Source organism: Corapipo altera, unplaced genomic scaffold (genome assembly GCF_003945725.1).
Source record: "Corapipo altera isolate COAL_440 unplaced genomic scaffold, ASM394572v1 48b, whole genome shotgun sequence".
Taxonomy (NCBI): domain Eukaryota; kingdom Metazoa; phylum Chordata; class Aves; order Passeriformes; family Pipridae; genus Corapipo; species Corapipo altera.
The window spans coordinates 10,351,605-10,374,142 of NW_020884884.1; the positions used below are offsets into that span (position 1 = coordinate 10,351,605).

At 40.4% G+C, this 22,538-nt stretch overlaps 1 protein-coding gene across 6 annotated transcripts in view; it reads left to right on the top strand.

The window, feature by feature from the left end:
• The window catches only part of TTC7A (tetratricopeptide repeat domain 7A), a 173,638-nt gene that overhangs the window by 54,308 nt on the left and 96,792 nt on the right, over positions 1–22,538 (top strand). For all 6 annotated transcript variants that reach the window (XM_027641742.1, XM_027641743.1, XM_027641747.1 and 3 more), the window contains 4 exons: positions 1,862–1,966; positions 11,211–11,328; positions 17,720–17,777; positions 21,123–21,195. In XM_027641742.1, the coding sequence (XP_027497543.1) occupies positions 1,862–1,966; positions 11,211–11,328; positions 17,720–17,777; positions 21,123–21,195 (354 nt within the window). The remainder of the gene's footprint in view (positions 1–1,861; positions 1,967–11,210; positions 11,329–17,719; positions 17,778–21,122; positions 21,196–22,538) is intronic.

A 22,538-nucleotide genomic window follows, 5' to 3' on the forward strand; every position in this document is an offset into this window, starting at 1 on the left:
AAAACCTGAGATACCACTTGTTCTGAACAAACAGGTGTCAGAGAGGTTCATTCTGAGGGATGCTAGTCACCTTGTGACAGCGAAGCCCGGTGATGTGTTCCTTCCTGTATCTAAGAGCTGAATTACCTGTGTCTTTATTTCTGAGAGGGATGAGGTAATGGTTCAAGCTCCAGGACAAAGTTTATTGATTCCCATCTTTGCTCTGAGACAAGCTTCCTTCTGGCTTTAGGCAAATTGTGCATTTTGAATTGTAAAATGGCAACTATTTCCTTACTTTTATTGATCATACCTGATGCTCTAGGTAAGGGGAAGCAAGAGGAAGAACATAGGGCGTGCCGTTGCTCTTCTTCAGACCACGCATCAGGGTGTGCTTTTCAAGCAACAGGGTTTGCTCTTTGCTGCTGTGGAGCTCAGATCTTTGATTATGAAACCCCTCTTAGTATGAGCATGGCTGATGTACATCTGTTTTTCCATCTCTTCAGACTCCCTTCTAAGCAAATTCCTAAACCAGGCTTTTAAATGCAGTAGCAAGAGGTGGACCTTCAGTTCTGTAGAGAAAGGAGTCAGCAGGCGCAGCCCGATTTGGTGTGGCAGGAGGGAGGGGAAGTGCTGATGTCTGGTGAGAAGCTGCCGTGCAGGGAATTGCAGCAGACACCAGACTCAGATGCCTGTGCTGGTCAGAATTCTGGTAGGGAGAGCCTCTGGGGGCCAGGAGGAGATGCCTGGGACCCGATAAGAATAGCTGTTATTTTGACTTTACAAGCTTCTGTTGCCGCTCTCCTGTATTATGGAAAGGCCATGACTATTTAATGTGCTTCTGAGCAGGAACACTGAGTCAGAGAGGCCTGCATGTGTCTTGGGACTATGTGGAAGAGTTAGGAGGAAAGGGGCATGCAAGGAGAAATTCTAAAAGAAAAAAACTTCTCCTTTCTCAAGGATGAGAAAATTTGAGTGGATCAGGGATCAGTAGTGAGGAAGGTTTAATCACGATAGAAACTGTGGTTCAGGTGGGATGGGCTGGGAGACTGTGATAGGGTAACTTCTTTTGCCTCCTCATCAGCTGACTAGGTCTTCATACCACCATCTCAGACGAGAGCTTTCCTTGTTCTCCTTTGAACCATCTGAAATGTGGCAGCCATGAGTATGTGCTGTAAAAAGCAATGTTTGCAGAGCACATTGAATCATAACAGCTGTGTAACTGCTGATCTTAATAAGTGTCCTCATTAATGGTAACCTAACACCAGGAAGACAGCAAGAGTTTTATGGGCTTTCTTTCTAAGAAGTATCTTGCTTGGACTGCCCACTGAACAGTGTATTCATCTGCAGTTGCTTGCTCCACCCTTTGTATGGTGGGGTCCCAGTTGTATTCTTGTATGTCCTGGAATTGTAGAAGACATAAAACAACCTACCAGGCAGATTACTTTAGCTGCACAAACCTTTCTGAGTAGAGTTGGCCTAAAATGTTAATGTACTGGAGAATAAGCTCTTTATGATCTTTATGATCTGTCTTACTGGGACATGGTTATGTGCAAAGAAAACTATAGCAGAATTCTTGTATACTGAGAGGGCAGAGTTAAAATAACCAGTGCATTAACAGCTAAGGAAAACTTTCTTGTGCACAGCCAGGGCTGGCTCTTTGGTGTGTTTCCTCTGAGCGTGGGAAGGGCATGTGTTTGTGTGTGCACACACATGTGTCTGTGTGTGGAGGTGGGAATAAAGTTGCTAACTTGTTGCTGACGTGATTCTTTTCTCCATAGTACTTCTTTGTACATGTCACTGAAATATCTTGCTTGGACTCTGTAACAGCATTGTCTAATCAGCCTTTTTTATTTCCTCCTTCTCTCTCCCACTTCTCTTCCAGTCAGCATATGCTGTGTCAGTGCTCAAAGAATGTGCTAAACTGCGACCTACGGATCCCACCGTTCCTCTTCTGGCTGCCAAGGTCTGCATTGGGTCGCTGCACTGGGTAAGCAAGCTGATGCAATTCTTATTATGTAACAGATCAGGTTCTGCAGTGGCAGTGCCATAGTGTAGGTGCGGTGGGAAGAAAGGGAATCCCTGCTAAAAATCATGCACATGTGTGCCTTTTAAAAAAAGTGTAAATCCCAGCAAGAAATTTTGTAGTGAGTCGTTGAAATGTGTTTTACTGGCATATTAAAAAAAGGAGGAGGGTGGAAAGCTGTAACAGCCATGCTGAGGACTGCTTCTTCAACTGAGTGTTGTGTTGAATTGGCCACTCTTGTAGCCCCTGGAAGAAAACAGTTAATAGTTATAAGTGGACTGTTAGACAGTTTGAGTCCACTGGACAACTCAGTCCTGTGTTCTTGAAGTTGATGTGTCAGTGTTTTGTGCTCTGGATGTGTTATTGTATGCCCCAGAAGAAGAGTGGGAATGGAAGTTGGTGCCCGTGATTATCCAAAGGAGCAGAAACATCTGTCACACTTTTGCTACTTGGTTTAATTAACTGAATAGCAGCCTGCTGTTCTCACCTGTCCTCACCACGAGGTGTCCCTGCAGTCAGTGAAGGATTACAATCGCTAGTAGAAGTAAAACAAAGATGCAAGAAAACATAAAAGAAAACACTAAAAGAATCTGCCCAGATTTTGGTGAAAAGTTCTTTCACATTTGCTGTTGTTGTGCCCTCTTACCCCTGCCTCCCCGTCCTCTCCATCCCTATGTGGTGAAAGCTGGTGTTCAGCTAAACTTGAGTTCTGTCTCTTGACACCACCATGAGGAAGGCCATCTGGTTATGTATGTTTTTGAATGAACTAAACTGTTCAGACTGTAATGGTTAAACTTATATATGAGTCAGCAAGAACTGGCCAGCATCTTGTTCTAGGAAAAATCTTCCAGGTCTGAGGGACTTCAGGGAATCCTTCCTGAACTACCCAACCTACCTCTGCTCTACATACGAGCAATTTAGCTTTGTATCCATAGCTCAGTATCTAAATTTTGAGGGCTGAAAGTCATTCAGTGATATAAAATAACATTCACAGTGAATATTATTTTTTAAAAAGAAGCTAATAAGGTTTTTTTCTGTTCTTATAGATGTAAAACAATGTGAAAGCCAGGCATTACAACTGTGTTGACCAGGCTTACTAGTGTCTCTGATGAAGTTTTCAAAGCACAGCTAGCATTTAAAAAATACCTTGTTATAGAGACACTTAGAAAAGACAGTGAGGCTGTAATTCAGTTCCACCTCTGTCCTTGGGCAATCCTGTGTCTTCAGACTTCTCATATATGGCAGAGCTGGTAAAGCAAAAGGCGAACCCTAAAAAATAAGAAAGAGAAGAAGGGAAAGATGAGCTGGTTTTTTGACTATTGCAAAGCAAGAGGGCTTTTTCTTTTATCGACTGCTTTTTCAGTGTTACTTAATCAGACTGTGGCTTAGAACTGGAGTGCAGTATGAAATGAAAACATGATTTCACAAGAGGGTAATTTTACTGCAGTTATCTAGAGCACAACCTTATGAACTAAAACCAAATTAAAAATATTCCTCTCCCCTCTTCCTTTCAGTGACTGGCCTGTGATCTACCCTTATATAGAATTTGATGATGGAATAGAAGAGTTTTAATTAAGGGGAGTCAGAGGGAAATCAGAGCATCTTTTAAAAGAACTGAAATGATAGGTTCCCACATCTCACAGTCAAAGGGATGCTTCTGATATTACTGCCAGACTCCTGTGACTAATAAAGACCTTCCTGCTTAGCAGAGCTGTTTTTCTAAATGTCATCCTTACAGTAATTATTTGCATTTAAATTACATGGCAATCAAATCAGAATTGAATAATTTAAACTGGAAGTGAACAAGTTGATCAATGCCAGTATAAATAGAAAGGAGGGATAGACATGGCACGGGAACTGTCTAATGGACAAATATTAACAGTTGCAGATACTCAAATATGTCTTGCTTTTCAGAACATATAAAACACGATTAATTTCTCAATTAGGAAATATATCTATGTATTTGATTGCTGGCTAGGCAGGAAAAGGGTGAAATCAGATCAACATTTATCCAAATTAAAGAGCTGATTTATGTCCTGCATCTGTCTACTATATGCTTTTGGTGCAGTATTATATCCAGTTTGTTTATAGCCCATGGGCAAACAGTACTTAGTCTTTTTTCAGTTACTAGCAATAAAGAAAACCCCAAAACACAACATTTATGCAGCTGGATAATTACAGAATGTCATAAGAAGTGATCACTTAACTCGTTTTGTTGGCTTTGTACGTGATGTCTCAGCACACTTTAAAAACCAGGGGAAAAAGAATTAATTGAAATGTAGTGTAGTGATTTACAACACAGAGGATGCTCAGATCACATCTATGAAATAATCCCTCAATGGAGAACAAATCAAAGTGAAAACATGCATACATTCATACAGTGCCATGCAAATCAATGTATAACACAGCCTGATGTGGAAAAGAACTGAACCGCCCCCAGCTTCTGTTGTGACAGTATGACCAGCTTATTAACTGATGTAAGCTGGCACTACTCCACTGGCATATTAGTGGCACCATGCTGGCTTACATCAGGAGATGATCTGCCCCATCAACCACTAGCTTTTAGGATGAGGCCTGCAGTAAACAACTGAATGGTATAAGCAGTGTTTTGGTTACCTTTTTCAGAATTACAGGTTTTCAAAATCTTTAAAAAAATAAAAAATAAAAAAAAAGGTGTAAACAATAAATCAATACTTGATTAATTCTAAAGCTTAAGCCAGTAGTCTTGGAGGACCAGAAAAGCTCCAAAACTAGTGCACCTATATAAACCACATTTGTATGGTCAGGATGCAGTCAGGCCGGTACCTAATACAAATACAAAAGTTTTCAGCTAAGTTTGAATTTTTATATACTGTATCTAGCCCATTACACAGGTGTTACAAATGTGTTTGTAGTGGGCTCAGAATTACTTTTGAGGTGTCATGCTGCTGAGCCTTCCAGTTTGCTGGGGTTTCAGCATGCAGTTTGCTGAATTTGCATGTGGATGATTTCTGTCATGTGAACACAAAGCCCATTTGTGTTTAGCCAGCTGTCTTTTAGCTTTCTAGAATGCACTAGGAAGTCTTTGAGTATTGTAGTTCAGAGTTTTGTTTTAAATTTTCATAGGAAAAAATGTTGAAGTAGCTTTTGTTGGAATATGTCCATACTGAGGTTGTCCTGCCTTGCTCCACTATAAATTCAGAGTTCCGCTTACTAAAAGGCTTCCTGCAATTTCCTCTTTCGCTCAGCCTTCCCTGGCGCGGCCTCAGCTGAATGCTCACTTGCCTGTTTTGGCAGTGACTTTGAGTTGCAGCATGAGTTGTTGTTTTTAATATTTTAATAGCTAAGAACTGTTAATTTCACTACTAATCTAGGTTCTCCAGGATCCTGTTATGGCAGGTCTTGTGAAAATACTAAAAAAGGAACTTCTACCTACAGGCAAGTGTTAGATATTGAATTTCTCCGTTTTAGGAGCTTTATTTAAAGCATTTAGGATTCCTGTGATGCTTTCCTGTGTCCTTTACTCCATTGATTTCAATGGAGACACATTAAAAACCTTGTAAATACACACAGAGTGAAATGGACTGCAGTGCTAGGATAGGCTTGAATCTTCTGGAACTCTGCTCTGACAGAAACCAGGACAACATGAGGTATGTTCTTGCTATTTTCATTGCACCACAATCGATACAATAGCAATAGTGGTGTTGTGTAGAACTTGCGTAGCACTGAATGATGCCAGAATTACCAGCTGGTATGAACTTTTGGAGGGACTTCCTCCCATGGCGAAAGCTGAAGCATGAGATGGTGCTGTGCCTGAGACTTTTCCCTCATTTCTTTCAACTGATATGCACAGTGAAGTGTTCTGCTCCAGCACTTTGCTGGGAAGACAGGGAGTGTCAGGGAAAGGGAGAAGTGTGGTGTTGGGCCAGGGCAGACCATGCATGGAGTTGTAAAAACTGAGTAAGACACACCGTGAGGTCAGGATGTTGTGGTGTGTGTGTGTGTTGGGGGAGGCTGGCAGGATGTAGATTTAGAGCTGCATACTTCTGAGCTAATAGCTTATCATTCGTTACTTTCAAAGACCACTTAATCAGAGAGTGCTTCTCTCTCCTTCTGTCTGTTGTTGACCCTGCCACTGTAGATAATAAGTGCTGTGCATGTGCTTGTACCCAGTCACTTAGGAGCCCTGAAGTTGCCTGGAAATGCTTAGGTCTTATTGCAGTATGAATAGTATTGAAAGATCAAATCCAGTCCTGTTCCCAGATTTATTCTGCCTGCTGAGTGGACATTCTAGAGGATTGACATCCCTGGGATGAGAGGCTACTGAGAAAGCAATGAATGGCAAGGAGCTACTAGAGATTTCTTCTGTCTTTTAAAAGACATTCTTGCTTACATCACCACTACTGTTACTGGGGCAATCCCATGAGTTTTAAACATTAAAAATGACCAAGAATTTTTCCTTCCATACATCTTCTTTATGAACAAACCACTCTCACTACAGCGGAGGAAAGGCCTGAGTATTCCTAAGTGCTGAGGGCTGAGCTTAGACACAGAGTAAGCTGTTGGGTTTTCCAATGGTGACACAAAGAGAAAATGCTGACTGGACCAACCACAGAAAAAACAGGATTTTTTTTTTTTTCTGACACAGGTAACATGTTTACAGCTCTGTATGCTGTAAACACTTGTGAGACAAAACCTTTTCATTAGACTATGCCTTATTGACCACTTTCTTTCTATAATTTTTCCACTTAAAATTCTCTTTTCACAATATTTATTTTCTTCTCTTTGAATTATTCTCTATACCTACAACCCAGTGTCATAAAAATTAAAAGAAGAGGTCAATTCAACAAGGTAATATTGTGTAATTTTGCATAGATACCCTTTTCATAGGATTTGAGTCGCTTAAGTACTTGGGTATCAGTGTCACTGGTGTCCAAACTCACCTACTTCACTAACCTTGTCTGCTGTCCTAAGTCCAGTGTCATTTGATGTATTTCCTGCCTCTTCCCTTGTGTGCTCCTCTTTTTTGGCGCAGCAAGGTGCCATTTTCATGCTGCTGTACATCATCAATTTGCTTATCTTCAGTTATTCTAAATGTGTGCTGGTGAGAACTGCAGCTCTCACTTAGTCCTGGAGGGTGTTGATTCAGTGGGGTAGGGCTTGAGCTTTTCTAAAAACAAGCTGGGTGGCAGTTGGAAGCCAGCTGGGTGGCACTAGGCCAGGGGACAGCACCTGCTGTTCTCCACTCCCTTGTCAGTATGCCCCTGGGCTTGGCTGGAGCACACACCAAAAGCTGCAGTCAAGTAACAAGGGTGGTTGGAACAGCCAGTCTCTGTACCAGAGGAAACAGCCCTCAGGGTAACACAGCTAGCCATTGTTCTTTTTCTGTCAAACATGATGGAGGCAGTAGAAGGGGAAAAAAAACAACCAGCCTCACAGTATTACCACCTCATTGGTGTGAGTTCGGTTTAGCAGTCTGTCTCTCTCCATGTACCGGGTGTCTGCCTGTTTGTGGTGTGGTGGAGACATTGCTTAGCTAGTGCTTCCAGGTGCCTCCTGACAGGTTATTATACAGCTTGAGTTCAAAGTGCAAAAAGTTCCTCTTAGGTTCTTTTTCCTCTATGTGTGCTTTCTGAACTTTATTCCATGCAAGTCTTGGAGGCAGGGAACTTCTCCCTGCAACCTGGGATGCTGCCCTACTCTCCATCAGCTTTTCAGTGCCAGGTATGCAGAAGAGTGTAAGAACAGTAAGGGCCAAATTGGAGGTATATCTGTATGGCTTTGAGACTTTGTTTCTTGCTTGCTTCTGAGAGAATAAGAAGTAGTGACACTAAGGAAACTGAATTCTAGCTGTTACTGGCCCAAAAAAGTATCTTTTCTATAGTGTTGGGAGCTGCTAGCAACCAGGTAACAGCAGGACACTCTCTGTATTTCCTAATCACAAAGTGATGCTGTGCCGTGCCTGCTGTGCAGAAACTTACTGGCAAGGGCCTGTAAATTGCAACAGGAAGTTTTGATGATGTTTCTTGCCCTTCCAATGCAGTATTATGTCACCTTAACATTGGAGTACTCTTCTGAAGTGAATGAATCACTTAGGTGTCCTTCATACTGAGGCTGGCTCCTGGCTGTGCAGCAGGAGTAGTAATGGACATTTTGATTCTCCTGATAAGCTTTCTGTCACTCAGCTCACTTCTGTGTACCTTGAGCTCACAGCTTCTGTGAGTCCCATAGGGTGAGATTTTACATACCTGGCACCACATGGGGAGAGGAGAAAGAGGGAGCAGCTCCTGCTTCAGGTCATGTGGCAACATGGAGGAGAATGGTTCTATCTGCTGTGTCACCAAAGGGATTGATGCCTTATCTGATGGCTTCCCCCTTCCCTTTTTCATCACTGCAATACAGAGTGGAGACATCTCATATCTTTAAGGACCCCCACAGACACAGCTTTACTGGCAGATCACAGCTCAGGCTCATTGCTGGGTCCCTCACTTGGGTGTGTGGAGAGGGAGTTTTCATCTGGACTGCAATCTGGTATTCCTTGCAGTTTAGTTGGTAGCTCCAAGTGTGTCCCAAGGGGGTTATTCCTGTTTGAGATAGTAGTTTCCAGATTCACAGTTGACTAGGCAATCAGCAAGAGTGATGCACTGCAGAGTTGAACCTCACAGTGGGTGATGTGAGTGAAAGGTTTGGCTTTTCACACTTGCCCAGGATGATTGAAGAGTAGGAAAATGGGAGAAGAGGGGGCAGATGGCTGCCACAGCAGGGCTGGCAGGGTAAGTGTCTCAGTGCTGAAAGAAAGAAAAGTAAATGTTCTCATAAACAGAACCAGCTGTGCTGGAGTTTGCAAGGCCACTTATTTTCAAAGCAGACTTCAGCTGACCTAAGTTTGCATTCATAAGAATCTTTGTGGCTAGTCAAAGTGCCATTAGTGTTTAATATGAGTAAATGTTTACAAGAATGTGCTGGAAGTGCTATTTCAGCCATTCTGAAAAGTTGTAGTTTTAATTATTCAAACATTAGATTAATCTGACACTGACAGGTGGCCCTGGATAACTGGCAGGCAAGAAGGCTGAATGGTGTACTGCTGATTTATGTAGCATAGGCCATCAGTCAGAGGCTGGAAATACCATCAGGTGACCATTCAGAGAAACAATGGAGCAAAATCTCTCCAATTTAAATGTCTCCATTTCAGCTCCAAACCTGTCATTTAATCTTTTTCTTCATGCACTCTACACACCCCTACCCTTGTTCACTAGTCATTAGAATTCCTTGTATAGTTCTTTTCTTCATTTAATGGAGACTTCTTGAATGAAAGTGTGGGGGGGGGAGAAAAGGATAAACAATGAAGAAAGAGAGTGGGAATATAGCTGTTCATGGTGACAAAGAGGTGCATAATGAATTTTTGGGCTGCAGAGATTTCATGTCTTACATAAAAGTTCCTGAGAGCTGAAGAATTCAGGGTTTTTTTCATAGAAGGGGTTTTTTTTGTTGGTTTGTAGGTTTTGTTTTTTGGTTTGTTTTTTTTCTATGTGGGAAGTCATGGACATTTTCTTCTCTATTGTCCTAGGCTCTGGTCCAGAACACACTTCAGTTTGTGGCAGGGAAGTCAGTAGGGCTACTGACAATATTAAGAAATCTCTTGAAATGAATCTCTGTCTTCCTCATGTGATCAGAGTTTAAAGGGTCTCATCTGAACATCAGTGATGTCAGTAGGACTATTTCTGATGGTTTGGGTAGACTTCGAACTCAAAGACAGTCCTAGCAGTTTAGTTTGTAGCCCAGGTATTCCCCAAGGGGATGTTCTTGTTTCAGTTAGTAGTTTCCGGATTAATAGTTGACTGGGCAACAAGCAAGACTGTAATGATTTCAAAGTGCTTTCAGGAAAGAGTTTGATGATAACATTGGTTATTGGACTGACTGATCTGAGATTTCAGAAATTTGGGGACTATCAGTCTACATCTAATTTGAATTGTATGGCCTCAAGGAGTTTAATAAATCCCAGCTCCTTTATTTATGAAACCATTAATGTTGTCACCTGAATGTCTTCAGGTGATGTGACTTGGAGGCCCATTGACAGGATATTATGTCAAGTCAAGGTAGATTCTGTTCATAGGTAGCATATTAACAGATCTGTGTGGAAGGAAAATTTCTAGTCTGCTGGTACATTTTGATTCGAGTTTGTTATGGATGAGTCATTTTAGATGTTAAGGAGCCAATAGGTACTGAAGTGTGATGAAGCTGAGTATTAAGAGGGCACACGTCTGCAGGACTTGTGCCTAAACCACATGGCTTTCAAACAAAAAAGTACTTTCTCAAAATTAAACAACCTCATTCCTTGAAGTCAGTTGTCATGCAATAAAAGTTTCCAAAAGGAGGATTTTTCCGATAGTGTAATGACGTTTGCATCTTGATTAGGGATGACTGTCATGGTTGACAGGAATGCATACTGTCGTGTACAGAAGGGAGATCTTCCTGTGGGCTCTGTCTTTCAGGCATTACTTACAGCTTTGCCTGTACCTCTCCAACCTGCACCTTTCTAGGTATGTACCATCTACAGGTCTTAGTCCTTTCTTCTTATAATGAGTGAGTGATGGTAGTGAGACTCTAAAGTTAGAAATAAGAAACACTGTTCTGTAATAAAATAGTCAATTTATTCTTTTTGTTTAAAATTACCAGTAACTCAGATTTTACAGATGCTAATAAATCTGTGTGGACAGCTGGAAAGGAAAATTGTGGGGAGGAGAATGTGCTGAAATTAGTGCTTTCTTGTTTTACTCTAGTAGCATTTTAAAAGGAGATAAAATTTGCTAAGATTTAAAAAAATCATAAATATAAAACTGGATGGTGGTTATTTTTAAGGAAGAGACCCATTAGACCTTTCAATGTACTACTAGGATAGTCCAGCTAGTCCAACTTGTGTATTTAAGGTTGCATGATTGAAGTGTGTCTGAAGGGAACTATAAAAGTAAGATAGTGTCCTTGATTAATCTTAAACATCTGGAAATAGTTTGGGGTGCAAAACAAAAACTTTTTCTCAAAACTGTGCATGTGCACCAAGGTCTGCTAATCTGACCTTCTACGGCGTCCTTTTTGTGACCGTTCACTAAGATCACTGAAAGCCCTTGTGTGAATGGCTCTCAGATCACTTACAGGTAAGTTTTAGTGGTATAATCCTATTGCAGCAAGTATAGAGGAAATGCCTGTAAATCTCGACCTACCTCTTTTGCAGCTGGAAGAAGGAGAACACTTTGCTAAAATGGTGATAGACCTGGGTGAGGATGCTGGAGAGTCCCTAGCAAAGGGTTACCTGGCACTGGGCCTGACATACAGTCTTCAAGCTACTGATGGTGAGTTACCCCTCTTAGTCAAGTGTATTGTATGGAGAGCATTTGTTCGAAGTCTTCAGTACAAGCAATGGAAATCTGTTAGAAAATCTGCTTTCAGTGCTGACTAGACATGAAAAACAATTAGATTGCAAGATAAGTGGAGATTGTTCACTTGCTCAGAGAACTGCAGTAGTAAAAGTGAAGTTTTTAGGTAAAGGAAGAAATGCAGATCAATACTTAGGTGATGATAATCTGAGTGTAGCTGCCAGTGCTTGGTGTGCTTTACTTGAATATTTGTAATACATTTCTTTCACTTATTTACACAACAAAAAGTTGGACTTTCCATCTATTTTCATATTTTTGTCACCCACCCATAAATCACAAAGAAATACAATCCAAGAAGTGGAGTCAGAGATGCCTGACTTCAGTCCCTGGCATGATACTGATTCCCCACAGAGATTCAACCTCTCTGTGATGTCGTTTCTTTCTCTACTTAGAAGTAAACAAGATAAAAATATCTACCTCACTGCTAAGTGTGGATGTTGACTAGAAGCAGACCACTGAATGTAAAAAGTATTTTATTTAAATGCTGCTTGCTTGGGTCTTGAATGACTGGACAACAGGCTTCTGCAGATTAGGTCCTTGGTAACCAGAAGGGCTTGAAGTCTCAGTGTTTAGGAGAGTTCTAGCTCTGACCTTCATCAAGGTCACAGGTGGGAACAGTCTTTGTTTATTCTATGACTTCTAACACAGATAGAAGGCCTTATAATGTAGTTTCTTTGAATAATGGCTGGGCTAGCGTGTTTCTTAATCAGTGTGGCAGTCCTGCCCTCATGCAAACAATGGCTTTTCTGTCAGATGGGTTCCACAGAAACAAACCAACTTCTTCCAGCAAAGAAGCCTGAAACAAAGCTAAAATGACTGTATTATGGTGTCATGGAAGTATGCTGGCCTTGCAAGTTACACCAGAATTCTCCAAGACATGTTCATGATACAGGGGCTTGTGCTCTTCAGTAGTGCAAGTTGGTGTAGTTTTTCAGGCAGCCATATCTGATCAGCTGTTCTGAGAACTGATTTTCATCCTGGAGGATAACAGGCACTCTACCTCTCTCCAGTTTCCCTTTTCTCTGCCTCAAAATAGTTCTCCTTAGAAAGTTCATGTCAAAAAATGCATCCTTCCTAGCCTGTACTTTCTCTTACATATTTTCAAGTTAATTAGAAATAGAGTTATGCTTAGCAGTCTATTATTTTAGGGCATTTTTTCTAGATTTTGTTTAAACTGTTCCTATAGCTATACAAGATTCCAATTACTATTTTCAGAGATATAGGAGGTTTTCTATGTTAGTCCCTTATGATCTATTTGTTATCCTCAGTATGAAAAGAAGGTGGTTTCTAAAGAATGGAGTTGTAGAGGCATGTGCTGTACTCTGGCTTTAAAAATACTTTGGTGTAGCAAAATTAGAGTTGGAAACTCTTCTGGTAGTCTCGAGTTTTCAAGAGATTAGTTCAGTATTGTGTCCATTTTAATGTAAAAAAACCCCAGTCTTTAAAACAACTGCCTTGGATTCTTTTCCAGATTAGCGTCTGATTTATGTTGTGAAACAGTGGAATATCTGTCTTTTCCTCATATCTCTAGCCTTTAAGTCAACAGGACCAGTCAGTTATTTGAGGGAAATAGGAAGAGTGTATTTCCATCTTTCAGATTATATTTAATAAAATGGATTAGGTCCTTCAAAAGCATATGTGATGGTCATGAATATGGAATTAGAAAATGTCAAATTTGCACTAACAAGACATTTTTCATTAGCATTGTTAGAAAAATAGCATATGACAATGAGGAAGCAAGGCTAGAACATACTGAAAGGAAGACAACAGCTCCTCCTCCATATGTAATCCTGCCTCATATTGTCAATCTTGTTTATCATTGTGTTTATACCAGTTCATAGTGACATATGCAGACACAGTCAAACATCTGTATGTACACATATGATTTCTATTAACTTTCCACTTGAATTGACTTTCAGTGAATCAGTATTTTCAATGGTAGCTAAGTGTTTTGGAGACATTTGACCAATTGCCTTCTAAAGCTTACAACATTATATCAAGATGCCTTCCATCCAAGGTTAGACTTTCTTATTTAATATATCCTTTCAGTAATTATTTCTCCTCCTCTGTGACAAAGGCACTGAGGAGTTGTATTAAAGCCTTTTCTTTGTGACCTGCAAAATGCACTTGGTAAAAAACAGAGTCATAAGAGAGAATCCTGCTGAATGACAATTCAAAGAACTTAGTGGGAGCATTTGATAAAAAGTCACTCTACAACTATTAGATTTACTCATAGAGGAAATAAGACTTCCTGAAGCTTATGCTGGGTAGCAGTATATAGTTTCTCTGTTTTTAATGTCTAATTACAGGTTTCTTGAAAAAAGTTGCATTGAAGTAGCTGAAAGATGTGTCCTCAGAGGAAGTCATTGGCGCTTTTGTCTCACTCTTAGAAGCATAAACCTCTGTTTTGTACTGAATGTCCATTTTCTGCAGATCTGTTCCCAATGGGTCAATACCAACAGCAAACCTTTTCTCTTCCTCTTGTAGTTCCAGTTCTGACATAAGCTGTATTATCAAGTTTGCCTCCCTTAGGTCTGGTGAAGAATCCCTTGAAGCCAGGGAAAAGTGAGATGAAGTTAACAAAGGCTAAAGAGTAAAGATTGAGTTAAGGGTGTATTATGAAATACAGGTGCTCTTATCTCACATCACCACCTCACAAGTTGTGAAATCTTTGTAGATTTAACAGTCCCTCACTCTTTTCGGAGATGGACTGTGCTGTATATCTGTGTTCATTTAGAGTTTTGGTAGAAGGCCATGGGTCAGGGACTAAATTGGAAACTGATATTCTGTCAGTCCATGGGGATTTTATAAACAGCATACTGACAGCATTGGTTAATGTTAAAAGACCTTTATATTTGTTCACTAGAAAGTTAATAAATTCTTAGTGAACAAACTCATCATTTTTGCTTTTGGAGATAAGAGCACATGCAATCTTTAATTATAATTCTGGGTGCTCAAACTGTGTGCCTTGCCGTATTTATTAGGGGTCTTAACACAAGGGAATAGTTTTTGAAACCCACTGATATTTGCAAAAGGGTGCATGCACATCGGTGTTTCAGTTTGGATCAGAAATGTATTTCTGAAGTCCCATCTGTCTGTCATCCCTGCTTCTTATGTTGTGATTCACATAATGGAACAGTTTTGCACATTACAAGCTGAATTCTTTCCCATAAAACTAATATGTACATAAATAGCTCTGATGATGCTTCAGCTGCTAATGGGTACTCAGTCCATTGGACAAGACTAGAAGATGCTTGTCCCCATGTTTGTAGTGTTGATACTGATCCTCAGCATTAAGTATTTCACTCAGAGCGTGGTAGATGTGAATGCACAACCTGCTTACTAGCACAAAAATTGTCCTCCTCTGTTTTCAAATGTGACTTTAGAGTTTCATATTTAAGTACCAATATTCAATATCCTGTTGAATTTTTGTAAGGTTGAAGGTCCTTTAAAAACCCAGTGTGCTTTAGAAAATAAATCTTGGGCTGCTCAGGTGGCATTTGCAAAAGTACTGAGTCTTACGGGAGTACCGGCTGAAGTTTCAGAAAATTAAGCTCCCCTGTGCCATTCTCCCATTGGTCAGACTGTTTTGCAGGTTATTTTAATCAAAATAATAAGTCATACTGTGTTTCATTTGGTAGAACTTGCAGCAGCCATGCTTGCAGTGGATAAAGTTGGGCTAGGGGCTGAAGAGTTCATTAGTGCTGTCAACCTCAGAGAATGGAGAGCAAATTTTAGAAGTTTAGTCAGACCCACCTAATTCCGTCTCCTTAGCAAGCTTTTCTATGTCTGAAATGAGAGCTTTTCAGTGGTAGAAGTGGGTTGCAGGTTTCTTTGGGTTGGGGCATCCACAACATGTCTGGGCAATCCATTCCAGTGTTTTGCCACCTTCATCATAAAGAATTTTTTCCAATATCTAATCTAAATCTTCCTAGTTTAAAACTATTACCCCTTCTCCTATCCCTGTAGGCCCTGGTAAGAAAAACAAAGACAAACAAACAAACAAAAAATATCCCAAAATCCCCTCTTTTTGTCTTTCTTATAAGTCAGTATTAAAAGGGTGCAGTAAGGCTTCCTGGAGCATTCTCTTGGGCAGGCTGAAAACCCCCAACTCTTATCAGCTTTTCTGTGTAGGAGAGGTATTCCAGCCCTCTGACTGTTTCCATGGCCCTCTTTTGGACTCATTCCAATGGACCCATGTCTTTCTTATGTTGTGGGTCCCAGAGCTGGACACAGCACTCCAGGTGGAGTGTCATGAGAGCAGAGAGAGTGGGAAGATCACCTTAACCTGCTAGCCAAGCTTCTTTTTATGCATCTCTCCCCAAATCACTTTTCATTGCCTTTTTCTTTTTTCCTTATTTATCTCCTTTAGCTGTAAAGGCCCTGTAAATGGCATAGTTAACATGCAGCATCAGTGCTCAGTATTGTCAAACACAAATTTCAATGTGTTCATCCAAGTTAGACACCAATCCAAAGAAGGACAACCATATTTTCAACTTAGTGGTAGCTGAAGATGCAGTCCATATTGTAGGAGGTGGGAGTCACATGCTATTTCCCAGTAGTGCAGAGGCAAAGCTGACTAGTTGTGGAGTAATCACTTCATTTCCATAACATATTTTGTATTCTTTCTGACTACAAGCTGAACATTAGTCAAATGTCTTACCAATTAGAAGTTCTTGTTCTTGCTTTTCCATGAGGGGCAAATAATAACATTTCTTTCAGTCTTCCTTACTGTGTGACATCTCCAGAATTGCTCCGTAACTTAATTTAGAACTCTTGTAGTTTGCATGAGAAACAGAACCTGACATATTTTTTTGTATGGATGTTTATAGGTGTGTTCAAATCCTTTCCAGTGTCTTCTCAAGCATTTTTGTTTACATCAATCTTCATTCTTTTAGGTTTTTTATCTAAATTTTCTTGCTTTGCTACCTTTTTGCAGTATTCTGTAGTGGCCTGATTTAAGGCTACTGAGAGCGAAGTATTTTACATGAAAGTCCATGTCTTCAAATTTATTCTTAAAAATGCAAATTTTTGATCAGTTTTTAATACTTAGAGTAGGTTTTGCGGCCTAAGTAAGTTATAATCCTTATTAATTGGGATATCCTGAAGATTACTGTTCCTTCCAAATGAACCTGGTATTTTGAAGAACAGTTGGAAGATGTAGGAATAAAAAAAGGTCTGATCGCTATAATTATTTCAGAAAAACAAGTTACTTTCAAAGTTTCACTTACTTACATGTTGTAGAATCCCAAGAAACTGATCACCTTTTTAGGTCTTGTAGAAGAACACAACTCTTTCTTCTTAATAACTTTCAAGAATGCTTGAATTTTATCTTTTTTTGTTGCTTAAGTATATACTACTTAGTAACTTTCTGTTTTGGAGCATGCATTGAGTTGATGTCTGAAATCAGATATATTCGTAGGTAGATGTTTGCTGATGGATTAACTACTTATCACTTCTTTGTGCTGTTGATCAGTCATTCTCAAATTCAGGATAGGCAGAACAAGAAACAACTGCTATGCAAAATCTGAAAACTTAAGAACCAGCACAACACAGCCAGTGTGTTTCTGAAAACTATCACTAGGTTTCCAGATATTTTGGATCTGAGAAAGTGATGCTTCCCTAAGCTCTTCCTCTGTTCCTGTTGATCTTGATGATGATATCCTATGATACCCTGATATAACAAGAACTTGACTCTCCTCTTCCGTTTATGGTTTTGGCTAGAAATGAATTTATATGGTGAGGAGTGAGTGTAGTGGGCAGGTTCTATTATTCAATCAATTAGGGGCACAAAGGAGGGAATTAGTGGCTACTGTCACACCTGAAGTAGCCTAAAAGTCTGTGGTCTCAAGGAATGTGGTGTGTTGTCAAGGTTTTTGTCATAGAGCTGTAAGTTTGGCTCCTGGTGTTCCCTGTTCAACCTGTAGCACCCTCCTACATGAAGATGGTGGTGGAGGTAGTCTGTATCTGAGTCAGAATGTGCTGCAGGTTACTGCTTTTAGCATTTACACCGGCCTGGCAGAGGGCCTGTTATACCCTTGGTATCTAGTGTATGGCCCATTCTCTTCCCAACCCCGTTCAGCGGCATATGTGAATAAAGAAATGCTTCAGCCTTTCAAACAAGGGAGTTAGAAGGATCTAATAAAAATGAATTTTAGAATTCATGTTAAAATGAACACATGCACACACACCCCCACCCAGACTTCCACAGGTTTTATGCATCCATTTTGAAATACTCTATATATTTATTTAGGTAATATGAAACATTGAATTCAACTTTTAAATGGCATTATATCTTTTTCTACAGCTATTCTGAAGGGCACTCAGGATGAATTAAACAAGAAAGCACTTCAGACTTTGGAGAGGTGAGTAGGAATCTTGCAGATACTTGCATTGTGTATTTCTTTGCATGAATTCAGAATAATTGTTGTTTTTAATGTTTGCGAGTTTTTTCCCCTGTGTAAGACTTCCTTGCTTAAAAGTTTAAAAACAGTTCATTAGGTTTCAATAATAGTCTGTCAAAACCATTCTTGTAATGGTTAAATGCGGTGATTATTCGACTGAATGTCCAAGGTAAGAGTACCTGTTCTGCTACTAAACAGAAATAACCTTAGGCCCAAATTAGTTGCAGTAAGATCTACAGTGCTGGGAGATGCAGCTTCCTCACATGATGCCAGCTGGCAAACATGGACAGCTGATTTTGTCTTAATTCCTGTGTGAAGCACTCTTAAACTCCTGTTTCCCTCATGGTGGGAAAGTACCTTCACCATCAGGATCTAGGCAGCTATGGGGTGACCTGGCACCAGTGCACTTACCAGGGAGGGGATAATTGCTGCTCTAATGAGCATTTATATGAGCAGTTCTATGAGGAGCTACAGAGCTAGCATACAAAACATCACCACTCACCTGTTTTTCATCACACTGTTTTGTGGGGGTGACTGATCCAATGACTCTGCCCTGAAGGTACCTGTGAATTAAGCTCTCTTGCAACTACAGTTACCTCAAGTAAAACTGCTTGGGTTCAACCCCTTTTTTGTCACTTCTGTGAGGTAGAGAGATGAGGTGTGAACTTCCTGACCCTGTTATGACTAAGTTACATCACCCAAAATACACAGGGTGATGTTTGGGTAGTTAAGTGTAGATGTCTAAGACTTCAGATGGCAATTAAATGGAAGCTTATATGGTCTAAGTCTTAGGCTGAAGTATCTAATTCTGGGTTTGGTGTGATCATGAATACATCGCGGAAGTGTAGAAAATTTGACATCTGTGGTATCTCAAAGTACAGATTTAGCAGGTTGAATGATGTTAATGGATCTTAGCTGTTTTTTCTGATGCTGAACAAGGAGTCCAGCATGTTTGTCTTGCACTGGTTCTGCAGTGATTGCAAGAGCTGAAACCACAGATGTAATTCTCGATATTTACCCTATGGAGATCTGGGAGAGAAAATTTTTAAAAGCCATTTATTTATGCACTGTTTAGATCAGGATTATACTTCTAAGTCACACTAGTTCCTGCACTCCAATGTAATACTTTCACTACTGACTAATTTTGGTGTAATTGTGGTGCTGCAGAGCTTTTAAACTGCATTTATTTTTATCCTTTGACCTTTCCTATTGGCTGTGACTTGTTTTCATGGTATCTTAACTCTAGCTAGGAAGCAGACAAGCTTTTAGCCAAGCGTTTGTTACTCAAACCTCAGCCAACAGGGATGTGATGGTGAGCTGATTACTAGTGTTCTTCTAAATGCCTGAGTTTGGTTTCTTTCTTTTTTTAATCTTCCTTGTTTTTCCACCTGTTTTTGAAGTACATATGTGATCTCTCAGGCTGTGGTTTGGCCTGTAGCCATCTTTGTAAGGGCCCTTTTCAGCTGGAAGATTGCATCAAATATTTTTCTAATTCCTTCTGAGGAAATTGAGCAGTAAAGTAACAACCCTTTGTTTCTTTTCAAAAGCACCATTAATCTCTTCTGCTATGCTCTTGTGAACTTTTCCCTGGTATTTATTGCTGGAGAGGCTACCGAAGGTTTCATGGGAGTTGCTTTCTAAAGAGGTGGCTCACCCTGCTCCAACAGCAAAGAGTAAAGCTGGGTTCTGTCTTGTGGAGTCTTATTGTTGTTTGGTTGGATTTTTTGGGGGAGTTGTTTTTGTTTTATTTTGGTTGGATTTTTTGTGGTTTTTGAAGTGGAAGTGACTTATCTTCACTAATTGCACTTGGATGTCTTTGGCATTGCTTCAGAATCACTGAGTGCTACCTTGACTTGCAAAATTACAGGACAGATTCAGTCCATACTAAACTAATTTGTTCTAGAGCCATTAGTTATAAAAGTCAAATCCAAGAGCTTCTTGCTCACAGGCCAAGATGGCAATTGAGAAGTGGCTACCCTGAAAGCTGTGTGTAGTTTGTTTCCTGAAGTAATTTTTTTGTTCTTATTTGCTTATTTGTTTTATTATTAGCAAATTAATAGTTTTGTCAGGATTTTTAACCACCAGTGTTGTCAGCATGTCATTTCTCCCTCATAAGAACGTTAATTGTGCTTGCTTTGGTCAGGGCAATGCAGGTGCAGGCTTCCCTGGTGTTCTGGAATACAGCCCAGAAAGATGTCAGGAATGTCAGTTGGCTGCGAGGGACTTTCCTCTTCCCTATTCCTCCCATGTGAAGTTACTTCCCTGTAATGCAGAGCTATAAGTGAGCTCTGTGAGTCAGAGAGGATATAAACCACTAGTTCCTGGACTGGGCTGCCAGTGTGGCATGAGCCAGTGCCCCACATTGCTTCTAGGTTCCTCAAAACACTATCCTCTCATTGACTTGGTTAATGGCTTCTCCATAGGCTAGCAAACTCAAGACTGCAGTTCCATGCTTAGCATAGTCTCAGAGGGGACAGTTCTGCCCAGGCTGTCCATCCCTGTTCCCTGCCTTGTACTGTTAAGGGCCTCCACATGTGGTTCTGGAGACACTGCAACCTTCACTAGTCGAGGGATCGCTGCAATGCACGCTGCCTGTTGTGGACTAGAAGATAATATCTCAGAGTCCAAGCTTGAGAAGTAAGAGCCTTGGTTTTGGTCCAGGCGCAGCTCCTGTCATCAAATCATTCCTCCCTCAGTGTCTTCCTTTTCCAAATTAGGAATCTACTGTCAACGATTAAACTAGAAGCTGCAGGATGGAGAATGTTTTGTGTATTTGAGCACCAGCTTCTGTCACAGGCTCCTGATCTTTAGTCCTCTACTCTGTCGTTCCTCTACATGCTCATAGTCACAGTAGTGACTACTTTTTCCCATGCTAATCTAACCCTCTTCTATTGTTTGAAAAGTGGCAGTGTAGGAACAAGTTGGACAACTATGTGCATCACCTATCTATTACTTAACAGAATGCTCTGATGGGTTTGTTATGAGTTCAGAGCTACTTTTTCCATATTAGTTATCCAAGTTCCAAAATATTAAGTGGCATTTAATGAAGGAGCATGTAAGTTGTATAACACCCTGGCAGTTGAAGTATGTTCACAGAACATACTTGTTCCTGTGACTCTAGCTTAGCCAGGACAACGTTGTTCTGCTTTTTGTCTAGTTTCAGTGTGCTCCCCTGTTACTGGACTAGTTTCTGTGGGGGAAGCCTGGGGTTTGTTTTGTCCTTGTGTGTAGCTCATGGTGAAGAATTTCTGCAAAGTGCAATCTAACAGTCACTTTTCTTTTTGTGTTGTGTGGTCATCCTTAAAGAGCACGGGACTTGGCCCCAGAAGATCACCAAATCATCCTCTATCTATCTCTGCAGCTGGCTCTTGTCAGACAGGTATGTGCAATAATTGGAAATCACTTAGTTGTGAGAGGATGGAAGGACAGTACATTGGAAGGACAGTTGAACAAGACCCAGGCTTGCTGAACGGAGTCCCTTCCTTCCTACATTGTAATCAATCAAGCAATCAGAATATGCTTATGTAAAATATTTTTTAATTCGTATTTTTAAAATAGTAATTCTATAGCACGTGGAATGACCTTCTCTAAGACACGTGTTCAGCTCCAACTCCTGAGCAGTCTTGGAGCAACTTTGTCTGTGTGGGTTGAGCGAGGTGTGTTTATTCCTGTTCCCTGGGTATCATGCTGTGTCCTGCTGCAGGCCACTCCAAAGCCTCTCTCGTTACTGCCCGATTCTATATCATGCCAGATCGCACACTCCCTGCACTGGGGATTGCTTTATTCCATACTTGGACACGTTTGACGTTAGGCTTTGACAAGCGTTGGAGCTCTGCAGTGAGTGGGATTAGTTGCCATTTGAATGCTGCTGCAGGTGTTAACTCATAAAAATTAAGCTGATAAGAAAATACTTTGCACTGCCTTTCAGGAAAAAAACACAACCATTTGGGCTGTGCTTTATTTTTCTGCCCCTTCTTAAAATTTGGTTGTGTTTTATTTCTCTGTCCCTTCTGTTTAAAAGCCAAAGTCTTTATTGGAGCAGCCTCTATTTTTTGAATGCCTCTCTAGCTAGATTTGAAATTTCTTCATCGTGGTTTCCTTCTTTGGCAGGCTTTCTGCTTGCTGCAGTTTTCTCTCCTTAGTCTATACTACAGAGCTGAACAGTTGGATCCTTACTTTCCTGAGCTAATTAGGGGAGTTGTGTGTTCATTAGGTTAAACTAATTGTTCCAAGAGAGCACCCTCTTGATAATGTCACTTTTGTAACCCTTTCATAATGAGAGCAGTGTGTTGTGAGAAAGCATGCAATAAGAAAGTATAATTAAAATGGCTTATTTAACTTTCTCATCTGCCTACTGGCTGCTTTATGATGCAGTTTGCTCAGGATCTTTCATTAAAAATATCCAGCTACCCTTCTTTCTCTCACAGCTTTTGCCTCGTAGGGGAGATTGTCTGATCTGCTGAGTCTTCTGCTTCTTGGCATGAGTAAAAGCATTACAGATTTTCAGCTGCTATCCTGAAAAATAAAATCAAGATTTTTGTGGTCCTTGGCTCTTTGTTGTTTTCACTGTTACTGGTCCACTGCCTTTTAAGTTGTTACCTTTTGTTTTTCTCTGGTTGCAGCCTGTCTTTGCAATGTTTTTTCATCTGTCTTATTTCTTCATTTCCGTTCCCTTCTGTTCTTACCATTAAGTCTCTTGTCCTCATGTTCACTTTTCTCTTT